We start from the raw sequence: 25,081 nt of genomic DNA, 5'->3' as shown, positions 1-25,081 counted from the left end.
CAGGTGTGAGGAAGACAGAGCCTCGGCTACCCTACCCCGCAGTCCTAGAGAACTACGCTCCGCGCCTTAGCGGGAGCGGCGGCCGCCGGGACCCCATGGGTGCGGCTCGGGAGAGGGGTCGGGCGGGGCGGAGCCGAGCTGGGCAGGGACGGCCGCCGCTAGCTGGTCTCAGGCGCCGCGCGGTTCTCCGCAGCCTCGCGCTGCCAGCGCCGCTCCTCCTCCCTCCCACGATTTGCCAGCGAGCACGGCTACCGCCCGCGTCCAGAGGAACCGCCAGGGCCAAAACAGAAATTTGTTCCCCAAAGAGTGAAGCGGGAGGCGCAGTACCCCCCACCCTCGAGGAAACACCCACAGTCGCCATCAGCAGAAAGAAAGGCGTGTCTCCCACTCCAACCACCCCTTATCTGCGTCAAGGCCAAAGCCCCAGGCACCTGTAGTAAAATGAGCTGGTGCTAGGAAAGGGAGGAAGCGTCCCTCCAGCTCCGGGAAGAATGACCCTATGGAGTCTGCAGATCATGCTCCCGACACCCCACCCACCTCCGCATGGGTCCTGGACTGCAAAGTGACCCCTGCCCAGCCACTCATCTATGGTCCTCCAGGCAATGGCCAAGTATTCTATGAGAGGGCCCAGTTTAGGGGTCAGCTCACTTTGGGACAGGATGAAGCTGTGGTTCAAAGCACCCAACTTGGGAACCTAGGTTTGAATAAAGCCCTTCCACCACTGTCGGTGATTTACCTTCTGTGATTCCATATTCTCCTCTCTGAAATGAGGATGATCATAACTACTTCAGAGGGTTGTTAGGATTAAATGAGTAAAGCACCTAGAACAGGGGGTGACATTTGCACACGTAAACTTTTATTATCTGATTTTGAATCTTTTAGGAGCCTTGTGAAATTGGCAGGGTGGATGCTCCTTATGTTCCAATTCACAAATGAGGAAACAGAGGCAGAGATGGACATGAGAGAGAGGCTTGCTCAAGGTAACCAAGTTGGTAAATGGCAGAGCTAGGACCTGTCAGCAGGGGTTGTATAATCAAATCCAAGTGGTCCTCAAGTCACCCTTATAAGCCCCAAGTGTTCAGACTTTCAGGCTTCTAACCTTACCAGCCTGGGCTTATTTTGGACATAAAGAGAAATCCAAACCAGATTACTTGGCTCACAGTGAGCAGTGGGCAGATGGAATATGTGGGGTGCTTCAAAGAATTACAATAGCTTACATTTATTGAGCAATAACTTTGTGCTAGGCAGTGCTAAATGCTTTACTTCTATTATCCCATTAATCATAACTCCATGAGGTAGTTACTGTTATAATTGCCAATTTACAGATTAAAACACTGAGGGCGATAAGTCAAACACCTTCTCAAAGATGTACTGCCTCCTCCTGCAACTCCAGGCACAATGCCCGTGTCACTTTTGGTGCCCTGGTCCCTACTTCCAGAAGAAATTTACTAATATTTATTGAATGAAATGATTTACACTCTTCTTATCCCATAATGAAACAGCAATGTTTTGGCTTTTGAACTCCCTCCCTCATTGCCCTTCCAAGAATTTGTGAGAATGTGTGTATGTGGTGAGGATGCAGCCACTGACCCTTTCCTTTAGCCTGGCTGATTTAAGGCCAGACCTGTCAATGAGTGTGTTGAGGCATAGCATTTCAGCCTCAGCCCTCTCTCTCTCTCTCTCTCTCACTTCACCTAGTGCCTCGGGTCTTTCTGCCAGACTGGCTTACGGGTTCTCAGCGCAGAGCCATTAATTCCTTGTCTCCTGCCACCTCCCCCACCCCCACCCTATAGGCATATACACAAGGGGCAGGGACCCACATTTAGAGACAGTAAGACGGGACTGAGAAGGAATTTAAAAGTGAACAGAGCACAGGGCTGTTGGGAGCATTGGTTTCTTCACTGTAATCTCCTCTCTCCCCTTCCTACCAACTCTCGACTCCCTGGGCCACAGTGGGGAGTCACAGGGAGGGGAAGGTTGAGGGGGGGCCCTGTTCAAAGACAGCTCAAAGCCATTGTCAACAAGAAACTCGGGAGGCTGCGTTTGGAGCTGCCGTGGGAGGACCGTGGGAGTATTATCTATCTACAAAAGGAACAAGGAGAGAGAGAGAGGGGCGAAGAGCCTTACAGCAAGGGAAAAACCGCTCAAGACAAACGACAGAAAAAGCTCCCCTCCCCCCAAGCGCAGGCGGAGTCAGTTGCTGTGTGCAGGGGGGGAGAACAGGTGGCTGTCGAGGAACAGAGCCCAGGAGCCCCTCCCCTCCCCTTCCCCTCTTCCCACTCTCCACCCTCCTTTCTGCAGGTCCCAGGTCTGTCTCCAGCCTGGCTCTCTCAGGCAGTGCAGCCAGCTTCTGCTTCTAAGACTGTGCTGTGTGGTGGGAAAATCTCAGACTTTGAAGTCAGACCAGTCAGGGTTCAAATTCTAGCTCTGCCACCTACCAGCTGGACCACCGTGGGTGGGACGGGGATAGCATGGGTGTTAATCTCCAAGGGCATCAGTTCCTTTGTTTGTGAAATGATCCTTCCTCAAAGGATGGTTGAGAGAATAGCATAGTAAGTGGTTGTGATTATTATTAAAAGTCCCCCCAGGGCTTGCCCTGCACTGGGAAATAAGCTCACGGGTAAGCTTTGCTGAAGGTGCCATCTCCTCACCAAAAGCAACCACCACAGTTTGGAATACTTAAGTCCTCCAGCATGTGGCCACTCCTTGGCCAGCTTATTCTAGGCTATTCCTCTTCCTTTAGTGGAGGATCCCAGCTAGTGTAAGTAAACCACAATGAACTTTCAAACAAGGGAATCCTGGGGTGTACGTGGTTTTATTTACAGATAAACAAACTTATATATTGCATGGGTAGTAAGTAGCTTAACCAGATCTAAACCCAGATTTGACTAGGTTGAGAGTTTACTACCACACTGTGCTTCTGGGGTACCTTGTGCTGCCCTTTGGTGAAGAGCCTATTCAGAGGACAGTCCTTTTGATGAGTAGTCAGATAGTGACCTGGGGCGCCCACTACGAACAGCCCTGGACTTCATGCACTGGGGCCACAGTGCAGCTGACTTCAGGCCCGACCTGTGGCCTGCCGCCTGCGCCTGCCTGCTGGGAGAGCAGTCTACCACAACCCTGCCTGGGGCCTGCAAGGGAGCGAGTCTGAGAAAACTTATCAATCTGTGTGTTCTAGGCAGCACCAGAAAAAGGGGTTTGTTTGAAATCAAGTTACCGAGAAAGCCTAACTGGGTTAAGTTGAATAGAGACATAAAAAGGAGAGCTGACTTCTCCCTGAGGAATCAGAGTGGGTGGTATTTGTTCCTGCTGTTTTGACGGCAGTGAAGGGGCGGGCAGGCTGGAGAAGTCATGCTGGTGGTGGGGATGGTGGGTGAGTTTCCTCACCCAGAAAAATCTTCTTCAGATAGTGTTTCCCCCTTGGTGAGTAGCAGCCAAGTAGGTGACAAAACTCCCTCAAGCACCTGTACGGAAATAACATTCTTGGCTTTCCCCTGGGAAACTCTAGCCCCAGCCTCACTCCTGCATACTGGCTGGGCTGGTGACTATTTACCCAGGTCAGCGCCACCAGTCCCTGGCCTGCCCCACCCAGAGGGTTCAGACACCGACAGGTGTGGAGGACAGAGCTCACCACGCTGGGGGGATATGCACTGAGAGGAGAAAACCTATAGAAGGAATAGGGCTAAATTATTATTACAGTTAATAAGGTCTGGAGATAGGGTAAGTCTTTCATATATTTTTTAACAAGTCAGGTGAGACAGAAGCAAAGTTGCTAGGGTGAATGACTTGTCATTGGTTCACTTAAAACACCAGGGTGTGTTCCGCAGGACCTGGCTCTTACCCCTCCATGGAGTCACTGTCTCTACCTTACGGTTTCGAAGAGGTTCAAAGATGTTAACTGCCCAAGATTAGTCAGACACATAGCAACCAAGTTGTGAAGCCCAAATAAAAATCCAAGTATATGTCTCAAAAGTCTCGAGTCTTTCTGCCCTACCACACTGTCCAGCCACCAGACATGACTTCGAGTTTGAGAAAGCTTCATTTCCTTCACTTGCAGAGCAGCTGAGGGAAGTGCTGGAATCATTTCTGTCTCAGAACTCAGCACAGTGCCCAGCACACAGTAGGTGCCTTAATGTTGAAGAAGAGAATGTGCTCAGGTGGCTAAAAGCAACCAGGAGTCAAGCTTGGTTCATATATAGCAGCTGCTTAGTTCTGGCTGCCAGCATATGGTCTTGTCCTCTAAATGGTTGAAACTGACCAAATGGCTCCTCATATCAGCTGGTAATCTCCAAATACGTACAGTTTTGGACACCTGCTTCTTCTATGAAGTGTGCTGACAGAAAGGTGGGGTGAACCCTATCAATCAGGAGAACAAACCTTCATTTTGTTAGGTCAAGGGCAGAATTTCCAGGGGCAAGTGTTATTCTACCAACCTCCAAAAGCATAGGCTGCTTCAGAGTGACAGCCATGTGTGCTGGCTTTTCCAGGTCACTCCCAACCTGAAAAGTTGATCCGGTTTTTCCCCATACACACATTCAGACTCATAAGCTATACCCTGGTTTGGGATCCTGAAATATGTGGTAACCCTACTTATCAACCACCAAACAAATGCCGATGACCCCTTGCAATAGTTGTAGGTTGAGCCTAGGATCCAGCCCTTAGAGCAGTGCTTGCTCCACTTTACAGCATGGCTCTTTCAGGCAACACTACTGCCTAGTATTATTTTCTCTGTGTGTCTCAGTTTCCCCAGCTAGTTTATCAGCCCCTTGGAGGGCTGTGTTTGAGTTACCTTCACCTCTCCTGAGCTACCCGCTCAGCAGCTGTACAAAGGACTCCCAAACCCGGCTGGTAAGGGTGCATCTCTGAGTCCGTCATCAATAGCTATGTGATCCAGCCATTCCACTCCTAGGAATTTATCCTAAAGGTGTCTTTTCACAAGTGAGGAATGAAAAATGTATTATGAGATGCTCATTTCAGCAATATGTATAACAAAAAACTGAAAACCATCATTTTTTTTTTAGGAACTGGTTAAACTAATGATGATTGAATTACACAGTAGGATACTATGCAGCCATAGAAAGAATAAGGTATGTTTACGTATACAACATGGAAAGAGGTTTAAGTGATATACACTCTTATGATATACATGTGCTAGTACATAAAATCTCCAGAGGGATGCACAAGAATCTTAACAGTGGTTACCTCTGGAAAGGGAACAAATAGTCCATAGTGGGATGGAGGCTTATTTTTCATCATATATCCTTTTGAGTTGTTTATATATGCATTTTACCATTTACATGTATTGATTTTTCTTAAAACAAAAATTAGTTATACAAAGTGAGGACGAATGAAAAAAGCAAGTTGTTTTAGAGCATGCATAGAATTATTCCCATTTAGGTAAAAGAAAGAAAAACACATATTTGCTTGTTTGGATTTAGCAAATTTGTGGAAAGATATATAAGAATTGTATCAGTGAGTTCTTCTGGGGAGTGTGACAAGGTAGGGGAGGATTTTTTACTTGCCATCATGTATCCTTTTGTACCTTAAAAAAAAAACCAAACTAGTCTGTATTACTTTTTTAAAAAGTGAATTTAAAAAATTGCCATAAATAAGGGGTCAAGGAAATATTTGATGTTCATAATGAAGCCATGCTAATGTAAATTGTCTCTCTCAAGTGGCACATTAACTGATGGAGCTAAACAACCTGAAATTTCAGTCCTATCTCAAGGTTGGGAAAGGGCAAGACATTGATCTCTAAGAGGAACTGGAGGGGAAGGAAAAATGAAATTCGGTAGGATCTCTCTGAAGAGATGGTGAGAGTAAGGAATGGGCTGTATAATTCAAACTTAAGACAGACCTAACTTCTCTTCACTGAAGAAAGTCTAATTGGCCAATTCAGGAGAATATCTACAAATGAAATCCTAATTATGGTTTAGACATAGTATTTAAAAAAAGAATTATAGAATGCATATAGTATGATCCTTTTATAAAAACAAAGCAAAAATCTAAAAGCCTATATATATTATATCCTTATGTATATGAACATATATGCTTTGAAGAAGAATATACGCCAAATTATTAAAGCAGTACCCCTGAGAAGTAGAATGGGAAGATGGAAAACTTGCACTTTTCCCCTTTACATTTCTGTATTATTCAGTATTTGAAATACTACCTTTGTAATTAAAAACAAACGTAAAAAAACCTTCATAATTTTCGCTTCATAATTTTCGAACTTTTCATGTTCACAGAAAACATCTTCAAATATTTTCCTATAAGGAGATTTTAATTTCAACTTTGAAGTGGTTTTGACAAACATGCGGCCTCCCATCTGTCTAAGTGGTTAAATGCAGTCTTGCCTGGATATGGGGATATAGACCTTATAATCCTTCAAGGTCACTTCAATCTCTGGATTTCCTGCAAAGTATAGGTAAGCAATTACTCAGAAAAGCAGGGCATTTTCCTGACACCAGGAAGGCTGATGATGTTGTTTGACATATTTCCAAAATGAGGTATTAGCCCCATAGAAAATGGCCTCGCCTCCCAGTACTCCTTGACTACTGAAACACACACACACACACACACACACACACACACGCACATGCACACGCATTCTCTCTTTCTCTGTCTCTCAGTCTGTTCAACCAACCTGAACACTGACAGCTCGGCTTCAGCCAAGAGCCAGGGGAAGGCCTGAGGCAGCTAAGTTCTGCACCACTGCCACTTACAGTCTGGGCTGCAGACTTGGGAGAACAAATGCTGGAGAAAGAAAAGGCTCTACTGTTGTTAAACCACAGGTGCTGTGACAGGTGTGGGTGGAGGGGTTTGGCACCAATGCCACCTGCTCCATGCAGGAGCTCCATCGTCCTGTTACCTTCCCTGCTCCTGCCAAGAGGCAGGCTTGGAGGAGAGGGGTGTTCACAGAACCTTGGCTGCCTGGAGGTACTGTTGGCAGCTGTGGTTTTTCTACACTGGTAGGCTCTCCTCTGGGAAGTCACCATTCCCTGTCCTACAAATCCATTCCCACAAGGAATAGCTGCACTTGCTCATCCTGGCTCACACATTTTAATTTGATTCTGGAGCTACATGGTGGACAAATGATTTAGGAATCAGACACCCTCATTTTAAGCCGCAAACAAGGTGTCAGTAGTGACTTCTACCCAGTGAGGCCCAGAGAAGATGAGATAATGAAATGAAGTCATTTGCTGCTGTGAAACAAATGTGGGAATGTTTATGCAGTTGATTTTATTTATTCAAATATAAAGACTGACTGTGGCAATTTTTTGATAGGTAACATCTTAGATTAACACTAATTGTATTGCTATAAATTTGGTTCAGGATCAGAATAGGACTCAGGAAAGAGGGAGAACAATAACAACAAAATCTTTAAACACTGAAACAAAGAAATACTTTTTTTTCCTTTTTTCACTTTAATTAAATGCTACTTTCCCATTGACTTCCCTGGATTGATTTGTAGCCTGACCTAATAGGAAAGACAACTTTGGGAATTTTGGAGAAACTGCAGGTTAGGCTATGGTGCCAAGTAGGAGACTGAAACACTGATCTGAGCATCAATCTTAGGAATGTTCTGGGAGCAGAGGCCTATTCTCAATGTTTCCTAGTGTCTTCCCCTCTCATCAATTAAGTATCCCCTTCTCTGGCTAATTCAGTGTAGGACACACTCCCCTCACTGCCTCTCCTGGTTACACCGCTGTTTAGAGGGATCCTGACAGGCATGTGGGGCTTCTGCTTAGACTGGAAGAGCAACAAGACTAGCTCTGACGCATCTCCTGAGAACCGGAACAGCAGGGTGCTGCTGAGGAAGGCCTCTCCAGGCGACTGAGAGGCCTGTGCACTGGGAGGGACACTGCTTTCCCTCTGAGACCTGGCAACACTTGCCTGTGATTCCTACGGAAATGACCAATCAGAATCAATCTATTCAAGGTCACTTCAATCAGTCTTTGGGAAAGGTCAAAGGAGAAACGACGTCCCTTCCAAAAATGGTAAAAAGAAAATGAGGAGAGAAGAGACCAAAAATATTTAGAATGGCATAAAAAGTGATATGCGTATACCTGTTTGTTATTAAATCTCACTATACGTTTCCTAAAGTCCAGTTACCAAGTTGAATTGTGTGAGAGAGAGGAGAGAGGCCAACTGAATTTCCCTCAAGAGTTCACGGCTTCATGCTGAGCGGTCCTGGGTTTGCGCCGGGGGAGCCCTTTTTTGAATGAGGGTTTGGGTGGGCTGGGCTCTGCGCTGGCTCCAGTTCCACTGGTCCCTGCAGAGCGAGCCTGGCCTCGCTCACTAGTGTTTCCTGATGTCTGGGATGGAGCACTCTGATACCTGGAACCAGATGGATACCAGGAGCTGTTTCTGTAACGACCCCCATTGTCATGTCGCCCTTGGTTCGTGGAGTCACTGGACTTTTGTCCTCCTCGTCTGTTCCCCGGCAATACCTAAAGATGAGAGAATATAACGTTCAAAGCACTCTGGCATTACGGCAGCCTGTTTGTTCCAGGCCAGTTTACAGGGGGATTCTGAAAGCCTAATTGTGATATCCCATGCTCGGGACTCAGTTCTCTCTCAAGACTCACATTATTCTGTCAGTCAGTCCGACCTAGCCACTACATCAGAATTAATCTCACTACTTTTCCCCCCATCTTTCACCCCTACGCTCTTCTCCACTGAAAAGGAGTCCACTTTTCTTTAGCTGGGAACAAGAAGAAAGCTAAGAGGGAAGGACATTTTTTGGGTTGCTACAATTCCTCAACTGGGCAAGGATCTTATCACAGATCTGAACCTTGCAAACCATAAATCTTTTGTAAAGATAATGAACATCTGGAATAATAAACATTATTATGATCTGCTTCACTATGTGTCATGAACAATAGATAAAATCATGCTGCTGTAACACTTAGTACACGTTCCACATTACAACCCAGAAAGCTTATGGCATGGGATTTTATTTTTGTCCTCCAATTCCAGTGTAATACCAGCTCTGAAGAATTACTGACAGCATTGCCTTGGATTGGTCTCGAGTATCTTCTTCAAACCAAGGAAAAGAAACTATGGATTAGCTTCAACTTTTTAGTGTTGGCACTCCACCCGCCCAGGCTCTCTCCCTCCCCCTGGTATACTCTACCCCACTTCCAGGGAGCTGCTGCCTCAGTGCACTCTGGTGAACTCGCCACCGTGGTGCCTGTCTACCTCGAGACGGGTGCACGACTCCCACTGTGACTAATTACCAGGTAGTCCTGCCTACAATGGCTAGGATCACTGCCAATGCCAGAAAGTCAGCAGTCTTGGCAACAGAACACCTAAACTGGCTGCTGGTTTGGAGCATACATGCTTTCTCTGGAACTAACTGAGGATTCAAAATAGGTGTGGAATGGGTAGAAAGAGAGGAAGGTAATGTACTGAGCTGTGGGCATTTATACCATGACAACCTGGTAGTTTTATGTCCTAACCTGCTCAGTGAGGAAGCTAGGTTACCTCTCGTTGAGGCTGGCAGGGCCGGCCACTGGGGTTTGCTCTGGCTGCAGGAGTCTGTCCTGGTCCCGAGTGTCTCTCGTTAGCACTGGTAAGGCTGGGAGCGGACGCACAGGTGGAAGAGGAAGCAGCAGAGGCATCGCCCAGGCTACTCAAGGACACAGATGTAACTGAGCTACATCGGGATCTGGTGGAATAGCTATTCTTTGGATGGGACACTGAAACCAAAATGGGAGGGGAAGAGCATGATAGGTAAGATTTTCCCTATTTCTTCATTTCCCAATGAGCAATTTAAGATACAGAGCTACTTGCTTGAGTAGTTCTAAAGGTAGGCTTATAAAATGGTAACAGGGAGGAAAATCTCCCTTCTGCCCTCTTCCTCTACTCTTTTCATATCCCCACTGCTTTGTAAAGTAACTCCTAGAGATGAGAGAACAGTTTAAGATCTGAGTGACCTGCCCCCCCCACCAACTAATGACTTCTTGCCATTTCCAACTAAACTCCAGGCTATGGCTCTAGCAGCTGACTAAGCCTAGGAACAATAGTATGGGCCATATGTTCAGCTTCCTTTGCAAGGAACACTGTAAAGTACAGACTTTGCAAAGAAAGAAAAAGGTAAATAAAATGCTACATCTTTTTAAATCATCTGAGTGATGCAAGGTGTAAATAATCAAGATTAGTTCACTATGAATAGAACTAGTCTTTATGACAAACATGTATCTTCCCAAGGTTCCTTCTGCAAAAATAATTCCAAATTCAAAGTGCCAATCTAGTTGAAAAATATTAATATTTTCAGTTCAAATTTTCTCAGATTTCAATGGTTTAAAAAAACCCTAGTTTTTTTCTTGGCTATAAGTCTAAACTAATGCTGAGCTCACAATCACTGTCCAACATTTTAGTTTTACACTGAGATAGAAAGAGCAAAGGAGCTGAGCTCAGGGTTTGACCGATGTGTCACCACAAATTTTTACTTTAGCAGTCTCCCCAGTAAAGCTGTTATTTAGGGACCCATTATGTGCGAGGTAAGGCAGGTATTGTCATCTCCATGTTGGAGAACAGAAAAATGAGCTTCCAGAAGTTCGTGTAGTAGCAAGGATTCAAACTTTGGTCTGACTCATGCTCTCTACACTATACATCACACACCTCTCAACTCAGCAGAAAATGATGAAAAACAATAGTGCAAAGTTAGGGAGCTAGAAAATACCCATCCTCAGAGCACACAGAATCTCCATCCACTGGTTTCTTAAGTATCTAGGAGTTACTTTTCATAAAAACAAGCAGGCAAACAAAAACACCAGAGACACTGAAGGAGAGTCAGTGGAGAAGTTGACAGGCACTTCAATCTCTCATCAGCAGAGGCTGGTCTTCTCGCTACCTTCTCTAGTGCTCAGGAACTCTCACCCTCTTACCTTGTCCAAATGAATCAATGTTCTTCTTTAGGGTCTCTACGTCACAGGTGAACCTGGCTACTCGTCCCAGATCCTCATCATATTTACGTTCACTAACAAAGTGCTGGAGAAAGGGCAAAGAAAAGCCCCAGGTGAGACAAACAGTACACATGGGCTCTAGAGCTTGCATCAGCAGGTGAAACAGAATTACTTCCAATTGTCTTCTTTTTCTCCTACGTTTACTAAGTGGCCATCATATTACCAATGCTGAGTTACTGAAAAAATTCAGTCATTTTCTTAAGGGCCCAAAGATAAATCTATTTGGGAGCTTTATGAAATGCTATGGGACAGTCAAAGGCCATTAAGTATAATCAAGAGAAACTGTAGAGAAAAAAGAGAATTTATAATAGAAGGCCATCTTTCCACTGTTGGCTGCTCTCCATATTGTTCCATTTTACACAGAAGCACAGGCAGCAATAATGCTCCTAGGTTACAAAAATCATTCTATTTAAATAGATGGTTTGGTGTTCTTTAACAGGAACTTCCTTAGGAAACCCACTTCATCTCTTTATAGTAGGATTTGTTAGTCCTTGAAATAGGAAAAATTTGTTGAGATGGAAAATCATTCATGTGAAAAGTCAACTTTGCTAATGAGAAGAGTTTGTGCTATAAGTTATTTAATCCTTTAAGCCGACTGAGCTGAGAAGTAACCAACCCCTTGCATCAAAAACTACCTATACTATAGAAACTGTGGGACTAAAAACATGTCAGGAATAAAGTGCTTCTGGGTGTGTGTTTCAATAAACAATTTCTAAGGTAGCCTGAATCATTTTTTCAGATGAAAACAAAAAGATGAACGACTAGAATGATGCAGAATTGAACTTGGAGCAGCCCTCCAATTGGAGGTGGTCTAATTTCACTGAGGATTTCAAGGGGGAGAGGCAAATGCATCAGGACCCTTGAGATGCATCTATAAGCAGTAAATGGGAAAGAAGATAGAAAAATTACCTCTGGGCCTTGAAGTCCTAAAGCTTCAGAGTATACTGTAGCTTAGGAAAGCACAAGACGGTCTGTGACATAAAGCCTTTCAGACATGTAATATCAGTCTGAGATTAACTCTGAAACAAATTCTAGGGTTTGTTGAGCCAAAGACACAACAGGGATGACGGAAATAAGATGATCTGGAAATAAGAGATTTAAATTGCATAGCACCCACTTCAGTACACTGAAAACGTGGAGAGAAACAGATCCTTAGTCAGCCTGCAGAAATATTTCTAGCAGCTTTTCAACCACGTGGGAAGGGAACAGATGAAGCCTGTGAGAGCCAGAATTCTCATCTAATCCCAAAGGGGTTTCCAGCTTTGCCCGGATAGCTGAATGAGAATGACTGGCTCCAATGTGAGGAAGACTTTCTATAAAACAGTAATATAGTGTTAGCTAATCAGAAAATGGTAATTTAAAATGTACATAGTTTTGCTATATAGACCCTAGTAGAGGCTAAGAGGCAGAAGTGAGAGAGTAACAAGACACAGGTTTGTGTGAAAGGCTGGGTTGGAATGATGATGAGGATGCCTGTAAGGTCTCAGATGATCATCCATCTAGGTTTTCATTTTTCAAAGGCTGTTATTCAGCCTCTACAGCAAATGTTCCTCTTAAACATGGGAATGCATCTCATGTATTCAGAAAGAGCAGTGGCTAAGGGCTTAGGAGAAGGGAAGGCCAGTTGCCCTCATGTACAGTGCCCACAACTAGCCATGAATATCCCAAACTCTGTCAGGTTCCCATGCTTAGTCTCACAGACACTATTCTTTATATAAGAAAATGAAACATGAGAGTTGAGCCCAAGTTATCTTTATGATTACAATATAATCACTATCTCAGATTGCTCATTTTTCTTGTACAAAATCAGAATCAACCCATCAACTATTTAAATCTTTGCCAAACACCTACTGTGTGCCAAGGCACTGTGTGAGGCACTAGAGACACAGCAGTTCCTGCCATTGTAAAGCTCACAATCTAGTGGGGAGGACAGATGAATCAAATGCACATCGAATTGTTACTGTGCTACAAAGGCACAAAAGGGGGATATGATGGGAAAGTCGGAAACAAAGGAGGTCATGAGTGATTTGTATGCTGAGACTGGGTAGGGGGAGGTTTTTGAACAAAGGGAAGAGCATGTGCAGTTGCCCTCCAGCAGGGGGTACAGCATCTGTCTGTGGAAAGGAAATGCTAAGATAGCTGGAGTATGGGAAACAAAGGGGACACGGTGTGAAACAAGGACGGTGGCAGAGCCAGACCGCACAGCCCTACAGGCCATCTCAAGAATTACAGTCTTTATTCTAAAATGTAAAGTTTAAAGCAGGTTCTGTAGTGTGAGGAACAGATTTGGAGGGATGGGGAGGTTGGAGCAGTGGCAAAGTGGATGGGTGGAATCAGTTAAGAGGCTGTTCTGGAAGTCCAAGCAAGAGATAACAGTAGCTTGATCATGACAGCTGTAGTGGAGACGAAGATAAAAGGTCCAATCTAAGCTTTAATAGGGTGTCAAATGGACAGGGTCTGCTGACATATTTAATGTGGGAAAAGGAAAAACTTCCTAAGGTTTCCGGCTTGGACAATTGGACAGACAACAGTACCACTTACAGAGAAAAGGAACCTAGAAGAGAGCCAGGTTTGGGAAGAGAAGATCATGAGTTCAATAATATTAGATGTGGCCATGAATTAGGGAGATTTGCTACTTTGGTCCCCGGGGTAAGAAGAAAGACAGAAAGGAGAAGGAAGTTATACCTTGATATCAGCTCTGAGTTCAACCAATTGCTCCTCTGACATTCGAACAGCCACATCAGTCATCTTCTTTAGAAGTTCAGCTTTCTTTTGCCGGCTGAGCAAAATTTCCACTGTAGAGGAAAAGGGAGTGTGACTCTTATGTTCTGCTAAATAGGATAAAGAAGAATTGGACATGTAGGCCTTGCAGTATTTGGAAAGCCAAAGGCTTGACTGCCACCCATCCAGAAAATGAATATACCAAAGGTCCAGTTTCCACCTTCTTGAAGAACTCTGAAGGCAGTTAAATGGTAAACACTTTTTATGAATCATAAACTCATAAATCATTTGTCATTTCTCTTTCTTTTTCCTCTTCCTAGCCAAAGAAATTTTTCTATCAATACATACATAAATTAAAACAGAAATATGTACCCATGGTAAAAAATTCACCTAGAATAAATGGATATAAAATGAAAAGTGGATGTGTCCCTGCTGCTTCTGACTTTGTGGTCTCCCCTCCAGAGGAAACCAGTGTTAACAATTTTGTAGGTATACTTCCAAATATATTCTATGCATATATACAACATCTCTCTCTGTCTCTCCCTTTTTTCCCTCCTCACAAAGAGGAGTATGTATCATATAAATGGTTCTTCCTTTACCTTAGCTATTTTTGCTTAATATAGCTTGAAGTTCATTCCCTTTTAATAATTGGCTCTCCCTCACTGTTTAGCAGCCACCTAGTATTCTGCTATGTGGATATACCACAGTCATTTCCCAAGTCTCCTAATGATGGATGTTTAGGTTGTTTACAGCCTTTTAAGATGTATCTACTTTAGCATATCCCCAGATGTGTAACTCAGATATGGCCATGGAGGACAACAGACTGTACAAAAGAAAATCTCTATGAGTAGAAACCCAGGGGCTACAGAGGACATGGACAAAAGAAATCCTTCAAGGAAGCAGAACAAGGAGCTGCCCAAGAACCAAGGAAACTTTCCTACCCCCAGGGCAGGTACTGTGCTATTCCTGTCCAGTAAGATTTGTTCATCATTGCTTTCCTAAGTGTGGAGATTTTTTCTAGAATTATCTTCTTATTTCTCTATGTAACATTGAAGGGGGGGGGCATTTAAATTTTCTTTTAGTTTAAGGGACCCCAGACTACAACACACCATAGCCAGACCTGTTGGAAGGTTTGAAATTACCCAGAAGTCTTGGACTTTCAGATGAACATACTAACTAGATAAGATTTTTGAGGTGTTGCCACTGAGGAGAAGGTGAGTGCGTTTTCATTTTGGAAAAATGAGGGATGTTGGGTGGCTGAGGGTATGGGCTGTAGCAAAGACTGTTAGGAACTGCATATCCATTCTCTTCTTCCTAAAGGAAGTCCAATGTTGTTGGGTACCAACATGCTTAGGCAACAATCTACATTTCCTAGCTTTGCTACAGATAAGACAGTCATGTGATATACTCTGGCCACTGAGATCTAAGCGGAAATCACAGGGCAAGGTTTGCAGGAAAGCTCTTTAAAGGAGGCTTAGCTAGCATGGAACATTTTTCTTCTTGACTAGAGCCTTAGGAGGTATCTTTGGACCACAAGCATGCTTTAAGGATGGCTGGGTACAAGGACAAAAACTGGATCCCTCATGTCATTTTAGAGATGCCCTTCCAGCCTTGGATTGCTTACCTCTGGACCTTTCATTTCAAAACAGAAAAACAAACTCAGTTTAGGCCACTGTGTTACATGTAGTCAAACTCAATCACAATTGTTATACATAGAATCCAATAACCTACTGAAAAATTAGCCAAATTTAAATTAGAAAAAAATAGTTTTCCAAGAGTTACATCAGGTACTACAGAGAGCTGAACTTCTTTACCAAGTTGACTTAGTCTGACTGCCACATATATGCCACCCACGGGCTGCCCATACCCAAGTCACCTTAATAAGTGAGGGGACACTTCCCTATTAAGTTAGGAACATGTGTATATACGTTTCTCAACACCAAGGCCCAACAACTACAGATGATCTATTGGTCTTACTTCCAAGACAAAACCTATTTGACATTTGTATAAAACTCATTTTCTCTCAGCTCTAGTATTCTAAAACAAAATTATAGATCTCAAGATAGAGAAAATGTGTTGAGTAAATATTTCTACACATATAAGATAACTCAGTGGATCTAATTACATAACTTTGGACAAATCACATTCTTTCCAAGGAATTTGTTTCACTTATGAGATGAAAAAAAGGAAAACCTAACTTGTAAATAATATCTAAGGAGTAGAAAAAACTATACAAATGTGTGAAAAAAACTGAACTGTGTAGTACTATGAGCATATAAATTGATAAAACCATAATGTGTTAAAAAGAAAAAGTACTACCTTCTTGAGAGTATTAGTAAGTGAATAATTACATTAGTGTCATTGAGAACCAGGATTTTCAGCATGGAAAAAGGAGATACAGATATAAAATTGATGAAGATAAGTAAAACTCTACAGCTCTAAATTTGATAAAATAAGATTGGCCATGAATTCATAATTGGCTGAAGCTGGGCGATAGGTGTTAATTACATTAGCCTATTTGAAATACATTTGAAATTTTCTATAAAAGATGTATTTTAAAGTGCACTTTCTTCTCAAAAGTACGGACTATGTCTTCTTACTAGTTTTATTTTATCTGAAGTTCACCTTCAAAAAGAGAATACACAGGCACATGAATGGACTGATTATCGTCACATTTAGAAATTCAGAACATACCACTCAATTTAAATGAAATTTCATCTCTGAAAAACAGTAGAGAGTATCTCTGCTGTGCATTTAACATTTCCGGTTAAAATGGATCAAAACTCAACTCAGCTTAGTGCTGCAAAGCTGCTCTGGCTCATGACCATAGACACAAATGATTTAATTGTGAGTCATTATCTCAACCGATTTCCATTCTTACCAGTTCAAGAGCAGGTTAAAAGAAACAACCTTCCTAATTACAAATCTAGCATTCAATGCGTGACAGCAAAACCTACCAGCGAAAAGCCTCAAATCAATGCCACTGTATGAGTTGCAGTTAACATACTCTCTTTCTCACAGAGCTGTAAATCTTTAACCTAACTCTTAAAAGAAATTAGAAAAAAACAGATATTTTGCTATTCTTTACAAAACCCCACAAAATACCCAAGTTAGCCTCTATTTTAGGAAGCTTTTAAGGAACCCTAGTCATGGTATCCCAAACCCTCGTTTCATTATCTTTTCCCCTCTTAATAATAATAGACACTGTGAGAAGACTGTTCCATAAACCGAGAAAACAAAGTTCTGAGATAGGTAATGACAGGAAGACACACACTAAATTGTCGGCAACCTGGTGAAGTCTGCTCTGATTATGCCAAAGGTTTATCCCAAGGAAAAAAATATCCAATGGAGAGCCGTGGAGCCAAGATGGCGGCGTGAGTAGAGCAGCGGAAATCTCCTCCCAAAACCACATATATCTATGAAAATATAACAAAGACAACTCTTCCTAGAATGAAGATCAGAGGACACAGGACAACATCCAGACCACATCCACACCTGCGAGAACCCAGTGCCTTGTAAAGGGAGTAAGATACAAGCCCCGGCCCGGCGGGACCCGAGCGCCCCTCCCCCCAGCTCCCGGCGGGAGAAGAGTAGGCAGAGCGGGAGGGAGACGGAGCCCAGGACTGTTGAACACCCAGCCCCAGCCATCCGGGCCAGAGCGCAGATACAGTGCATGCGCGGGGCCCTGGATACTAGGGAAATAGGGCAGCAAGAACGGTGAGAGGGTACCGGAGGCCTGGCACCAGAGGACATAAGAAAAGCGAGCGGCCATTTTTTTTTTTTGGCGAGCGCTTTTTGGAAGTCTTAAAGGGATAGGGACCCCAATACTAGGGAAACAGGGCAGCAAGACCAGTGAGCAGATGCCTGAGGGTGGCACCAGAGAATAAAGAAAAATGAGTGGCCATTTTTTATTTATATATTAATTTTTTTAATTAAAAAAATTTTTTTTTGTTTTTATTTTGTGGTCGTTGTTTTGTTTTGGTGGGTGCTTTTTGGAAGTCTTAAGGGGCAGGGCGGGACACTTAATCCAGAGGTAGGGAATCTGGGGATCTCTGGGCACCCTAATCCCCTGGGCTGCAGGGAGCACGGAGGCCCCTTACGGAGATAAATAGCCTCCCGGCCGCTCCCCCTCCAATGTGACTCCACCACTTTGGAGCAGCTGCCCGAGCCAGGCCACGCCCACAGCAACAGCGGAGATTAACTCCATAGCAGCCGGGCAGGAAGCAGAAGCCCTGTCTGCGCGCAGCTGCCCAGCACAAGCCACTAGAGGTCGCTGTTCTCCCAGGAGAGGAGGGCCACAAACCAACAAGAAGGGAAATTCTTCCAGCGGTCACTCCTCCCAACTCTGCAAACTATTCCTATCACCATGAAAAGGCAAAACTACAGGCAGACAAAGATCACAGAGACAACACCAGAGAAGGAGACAGACCTAACCAGTCTTCCTGACAAAGAATTCAAAATAAGAATCATAAACATGCTGACAGAGATGCAGAGAAATACGCAAGAAAAATGGGATGAAGTCCGGAAAGAGATCACAGATGCCAGAAAGGAGATCGCAGAAATGAAACAAACTCTGGAAGGGTTTATAAGCAGAATGGATAGAATGCAAGAGGCCATTGATGGAATTGAAATCAGAGAACAGGAACGCATGGAAGCTGACATAGAGAGAGACAAAAGGATCTCCAGGAATGAAACAATATTAAGAGAACTGTGTGACCAATCTAAAAGGAGCAATATCCGTATTATAGGGGTCCCAGAAGAAGAAGAGAGAGGCAAAGAGATGGAAAGTATCTTAGAAGAAATAATTGCTGAAAACTTCCCCACACTGGGGGAGGAAGTAATCAAACAGACCACGGAAATACACAGAACCCCCAACAGAAAGGATCCAAGAAGGGCAACACCAAGACACATAATAATTAAAATGGCAAAGATCAAGGACAAGGAAAGAGTGTTAAAGGCAGCTAGAGAGAAAAAGGTCACCTATAAAGGGAAACCCATCAGGCTAACGTCAGATTTCTCAACAGAAACCCTACAGGCCAGAAGAGAATGGCATGATATATTTAATACAATGAAACAGAAGGGCCTTGAACCAAGGATACTGTATCCAGCACGACTATCATTCAAATATGACGGTGGGATTAAACAATTCCCAGACAAACAAAAGCTGAGGGAATTTGCTTTCCACAAACCACCTCTACAGAACATCTTACAGGGACTGCTCTAGATGGGAGCACTCCTAGAAAGAGCACAGCACAAAACACCCAACATATGAAGAATCGAGGAGGAGGAACAAGAAGGGAGAGAAGAAAAGAATCTCCAGACAGTGTATATAACAGCTCAATAAGCGAGCTAAGTTAGGCAGTAAGATACTAAAGAGGCTAACCTTCAACCTTTGGTAACCACGAGTTTAAAGCCTGCAATGGCAGTAAGTACATATTTTCAATAGTCACCCTAAATGTTAATGGACTGAATGCACCAATCAAAAGACACAGAGTAACAGAATGGATTAAAAAGCAAGACCCATCTATATGCTGCTTACAAGAAACTCACCTCAAACCCAAAGACATGTACAGACTGAAAGTCAAGGGATGGAAAAACATATTTCAGGCAAACAACAGCGAGAAGAAAGCAGGGGTTGCAGTACTAATATCAGACAAATAGACTTCAAAACAAAGAAAGTAACAAGAGATAAAGAAGGATACTACATAATGATAAAGGGCTCAGTCCAACAAGAGGATATAACCATTCTAAATATATATGCACCCAACACAGGAGCACCAGCATATGTGAAACAAATACTAACAGAACTAAAGGGGGAAATAGACTGCAATGCATTCATTCTAGGAGACTTCAACACACCACTCACCCCAAAGGATAGATCCACCGGGCAGAAAGTAAGTAGGGACACGGAAGCAACACAGTAGAGCAGATGGACCTAATAGACATCTACAGAACTCTACATCCAAAAGCAACAGGATACACATTCTTCTCAACTGCACATGGAACATTCTCCAGAATAGACCACATACTAGGTCACAAAAAGAGCCTTTGTAAATTCCAAAAGACTGAAATCCTACCAACCAACTTTTCAGACCACAAAGGCATAAAACTAGAAATAAACTGTACAAAGAAAGCAAAAAGGCTCACAAACACATGGAGGCTTAACAACACGTTCCTAAATAATCAATGGATCAATGACCAAATAAAAATGGAGATCCAGCAATACATGGAAACAAACGACAACAACAACACTAAGCCCCAACTTCTGTGGGACACAGCAAAAGCAGTCTTAAGGGGAAGGTATATAGCAATCCAAGCATATTTAAAAAAGGAAGAGCAATTCCAAATGAATGGTCTAATGTCACAATTATCGAAATTGGAAAAAGAAGAACAAATGAGGCCTAAGGTCAGCAGAAGGAGGGACATAATAAAGATCAGAGAAGAAATAAATAAAATTGAGAAGAATAAAACAATAGCAAAAATCAATGATACCAAGAGCTGGTTCTTCGAGAAAATAAACAAAATAGATAAGCCTCTAGCCAGACTTATTAAGAGGAAAAGAGAGTCAACACAAATCAACAGTATCAGAAACGAGAAAGGAAAAATCACGACGGACCCCACAGAAATACAAAGAATTATTAGAGACTACTATGAAAACCTGTATGCTAAAAAGCTGGGAAACCTAGAAGAAATGGACAACTTCCTAGAAAAATACAACCTTCCAAGACTGACCCAGAAAGAAACAGAAAATCTAAACAGACCAATTACCAGCAATGAAATTGAAGCGGTAATCAAAAAACTACCAAAGAACAAAACCCCCGGGCCAGATGGATTTGCCTCGGAATTTTATCAGACATACATGGAAGACATAATACCCATTCTCCTTAAAGTTTTCCAAAAAATAGAGGAGGAGGGGATACTCCCAAACTCATTCTATGAAGCTAACATCACCCTAATACCAAAACCAGGCAAAGACCCCACCAAAAAAGAAAACTACAGACCAATATCCCTGATGAACGTAGATGCAAAAATACTCAACAAAATATTAGCAAACCGAATTCAAAAATACATCAAAAGGATCATACACCATGACCAAGTGGGATTCATCCCAGGGATGCAAGGATGGTACAACATTCAAAAGTCCATCAACATCATCCACCACATCAACAAAAAGAAAGACAAAAACCACATGATCATCTCCATAGATGCTGAAAAAGCATTTGACAAAGTTACATCCATTCATGATAAAAACTCTCAGCAAAATGGGAATAGAGGGCAAGTACCTCAACATAATAAAGGCCATCTATGATAAACCCACAGCCAACATTATATTGAACAGGGAGAAGCTGAAAGCTTTTCCTGTAAGATCGGGTACAAGACAGGGATGCCCACTCTCCCCACTGTTATTTAACATAGTACTGGAGGTCCTAGCCACGGCAATCAGACAAAACAAAAAAATACAAGGAATCCATAGTGGTAAAGAAGAAGTTAAACTGTCACTATTTGCAGATGACATGATACTGTACATAAAAAACCCTAAAGACTCCACCCCAAAACTACTAGAACTGATATCGGAATACAGCAAAGTTGCACGATACAAAATCAACACACAAAAATCTGTGGCTTTCCTATACACTAACAATGAACCAACAGAAAGAGAAGTCAGGACAACAACCCCATTCACAATTGCATCAAAAAAAATGAAATACCTAGGAATAAACCTAACCAAAGAAGTGAAAGACTTATACTCTGAAAACTACAAGTCACTCTTAAGAGAAATTAAAGGGGACACTAACAGATGGAAACTCATCCCATGCTCGTGGCTAGGAAGAATTAATATCGTCAAAATGGCCATCCTGCCCAAAGCAATATACAGATTTGATGCAATCCCTATGAAACTACCAGCAACATTCTTCAATGAACTGGAACAAATAATTCAAAAATTCATATGGAAACACCAAAGACCCGAACAGCCAAAGCAATCCTGAGAAAGAAGAATGAAGTAGGGGGTATCTCATTCCCCAACTTCAAGCTCTACTATAAAGCCATAGTAATCAAGACAATTTGGTACTGGCACAAGAACAGAGCCACAGACCAATGGAACAGACTAGAGAATCCAGACATTAATCCAGACATATATGGTCAATTAATATTTGATAAAGGAGCCATGGACATACAATGGCAAAATGACAGTCTCTTCAACAGATGGAGCTGGCAACACTGGACAGCTACATGTAGGAGAATGAAACTGGACCATTGTCTAACCCATATACAAAAGTAAATTCAAAATGGATCAAAGACCTGAATGTAAGTCATGAAACCATTAAACTCTTGGAAGAAAACATAGGCAAAAACCTCTTAGACATAAACATGAGTGACCTCTTCTTGAACATATCTCCCCGGCAAGGAAAACAATAGCAAAAATGAACAAGTGGGACTATATTAAGCTGAAAAGCTTCTGTACAGCAAAAGACACCATCAATAGAACAAAAAGGAACCCTACAGTATGGGAGAATATATTTGAAAATGACAGGTCCGATAAAGGCTTGATGTCCAGAATATATAAAGAGCTCATTCGCCTCAACAAACAAAAAACAAATAACCCAATTAAAAAATGGGCAGAGGAACTGAACAGTTCTCCAAAAAAGAAATACAGATGGCCAACAGACACATGAAAAGATGCTCCACATCGCTAATTATCAGAGAAATGCAAATTAAAACTACAATAAGGTATCACTCACACCAGTGAGGATGGCTGCCATCCAAAAGACAAACAACAACAAATGTTGGTGAGGCTGTGGAGAAAGGGGAACCCTCCTACACTGCTGGTGGGAATGTAAATTAGTTCAACCATTGTGGAAAGCAGTATGGAGGTATATCAAAATGCTCAAAACAGACTTACCATTTGACCCAGGAATTGCACTCCTAGGAATTTACCCTAAGAATGCAGCAATCAAGTTTGATAAAGACCAATGCACCCCTATGTTTATCGCAGCACTATTTACAATAGCCAAGAATTGGAAGCAACCTAAATGTCCATCGATAGATGAATGGATAAAGAAGATGTGGTACATATACACAATGGAATACTACTCAGCCATAAGAAAAGGGCAAATCCAACCATTTGCAGCAACATGGATGGAGCTGGAGGGTATTATGCTCAGTGAAACAAGCCAAGTGGAGAAAGAGAAATACCAAATGATTTCACTCATCTGTGGAATATAAGTACAAAGGAAAAACTGAAGGAACAAAACAGCAGCAGAATCACAGAACTCAAGAATGGACTAACAGGTACCAAAGGGAAAGGGACTGGGGAGGATGGGTGGGTAGGGAGGGATAAGGGGGGTGGAAGAAGAAGGGGGGTATTAAGATTAGCATACATGGGGGGGTGGGAGAAAGGAGAGGGCTGTACAACACAGAGAAGGCAAGTAGTGATTCTACAACATTTTGCTATGCTGATGGACAGTGACTGTAAAGGGGTTTATAGGGGGGACCTGGTATAGGGGAGAGCCTAGTAAACATAATATTCGTCAGGTAAGTGTAGATTAGTGATACCAAAAACAAAACAAAACAAAAAAAAAAAGGGCAGTTCCTGTGTGGTAACCTCCAATGAGTTCTACACAAGGGTATAAAGGGCATATAAAAGTGTAGGCAAAGGGTCTGTTTGTGTTTATACAGAGTATTAAAGCCTAATTTGGCTACCCCGAAAATCAACTAAGATACGATATGAAAAAGAACTTCCAACATCTGCACTCTCTGGAAGACTCATGCCAGAAGATGATCATCAAAAAACCCCAACAAAGATCCACGCACTGCTACAGCTGTAGATGCACTCATCCCACCAGTTCCTGGACTTGCCATGGGAATGAGGAAGGAGATATCTAAGCTGGCCTGTGCATACAGTAAAACAACAAATTTGACTGGATCTATACTGTTGGAACTCAACCAAGAATTAGGAGAAGTGCAAATTGTAGCGCTCCAAAATCTTACAACTACAGACTATTTACTGTTAAAAGAACATATGGGATGTGAACATTCCCCAGGAATGGGTTGCTTTAATTTGTCTGATTTCTCTCAGACTGTTCAAGTTCAGTTGGACAATATCCACCATATCATAGATAAGTTTTCACAAATGCCTAAGGTGCCTAACTGGTTTTCTTGGTTTCACTGGAGATGGATGGTAATTATAGGTATGCTTTGGTTATGTAACTGTACTCCTATTATGTTAATGTGTGTGCACAATTTAATTAGAAGTTTAAAACCTATATATGCTGAAGTTACTCTACAAGAAGATATGTCAAAGAAATAATCAATCTTCCCATGTTTTCTTCCGCCTGCTACTTCTATAGCTTTTCTTCTTCCTTCCTAATTACAACCCTTAAATAGAATTTGTGCCTCATATCAAATTTACCGAGTATCATAATTCTTCCAAGTGGTAAAGATACCTCAAGACAAATGCTGGGCATAGAAGCCACAGGGCATTAATATGCAAAGAAGTAAAAAGCTAACCTTTTCAAACAATAAGGCTTCTCTCTCACTTACCAACTTTACATTTCCCTGTATGGCCCCGGAAGATGACTGGTTAGCCAGAGACGGGTAAGATTCCTCAAGGGAGGAACAACCTAAGACAGGCACAGTCGCAGGGGGGCCATCAGGTGAGAAATTGAGGATCAACAGAAGTGAGGCTTAGAACCTCACCCCCCCTGTTCTGAGAGAAATTTTCTGCATACGTGGATGTTTTATTGCCCTTGTCTAGCTTGGATTAACACATAGTCTACAGGCACACACCTGATCATCTACATTTGCTCTCTTACAACACTAAATTATGTTTTCTGCCTTTATCTTGTATCTACCTACCACTTCAGCATTTTATTAAAAATAATAATAATAAAGAGAGAAATGTGGTATCCACATATAAATCAAGTATAAAAATCAAATGAGTATTCATATTTGAACTGACTGTTTATAGTTCATAATGCATGAGCAAAACTGAAAGTTGTACTGTTCACCATGTAACTTATTCGCTATGTAAGAATTTGTTCTCCAAGTAAGAACTTGTTCGTTATGCTTCAGAAGATTGGAGACTGACGAAAATTAGGCTTGGGGTGGATTAATGATTGTGCATTGAGCATTGACTCCCCTATACAGAATTTTATTGTTGTTAACAACCATTTGATCAATAAATATGAGAGATGCCCTCAAAAAAAAAAAATCCAATGGAATTGTTCAATCGCTGGAGGCAAAACACAAAATTCAGACATCTCCTGCATAGTTTATACCCTGAATCAGTGCTGAGATAGCAGATACCGTGATGCAGTTTTTTATGACACTTAACTTTATATTCAAAATATTAAATGGAAATATTAAAAAAACAGGCTGTGGTATAG

General features: G+C 42.4%; 1 protein-coding gene across 4 annotated transcripts in view; it reads right to left on the bottom strand.

Annotated features, from left to right (window-relative positions):
- Positions 1-6,262: 6,262 nt before the first annotated feature.
- The window catches only part of SPATS2 (spermatogenesis associated serine rich 2), a 178,113-nt gene continuing 159,294 nt past the window's right edge, over positions 6,263-25,081 (bottom strand). For all 4 annotated transcript variants that reach the window (XM_036891302.2, XM_057486550.1, XM_057486549.1 and 1 more), the window contains 4 exons: positions 13,659-13,768; positions 10,896-10,998; positions 9,490-9,704; positions 6,263-8,453 (listed from right to left, as the gene is read on the bottom strand). In XM_036891302.2, coding sequence (XP_036747197.1) covers positions 8,163-8,453; positions 9,490-9,704; positions 10,896-10,998; positions 13,659-13,768 — 719 coding nt within the window. In that variant the 3' untranslated portion in view covers positions 6,263-8,162. The remainder of the gene's footprint in view (positions 8,454-9,489; positions 9,705-10,895; positions 10,999-13,658; positions 13,769-25,081) is intronic.

The sequence above is a fragment of the Manis pentadactyla genome, chromosome 10 (genome assembly GCF_030020395.1).
Source record: "Manis pentadactyla isolate mManPen7 chromosome 10, mManPen7.hap1, whole genome shotgun sequence".
NCBI classification, from domain to species: domain Eukaryota; kingdom Metazoa; phylum Chordata; class Mammalia; order Pholidota; family Manidae; genus Manis; species Manis pentadactyla.
The sequence above is the reverse complement of the archived record's forward strand: the minus strand, read 5'-3'. Positions and strand labels throughout refer to the sequence as shown.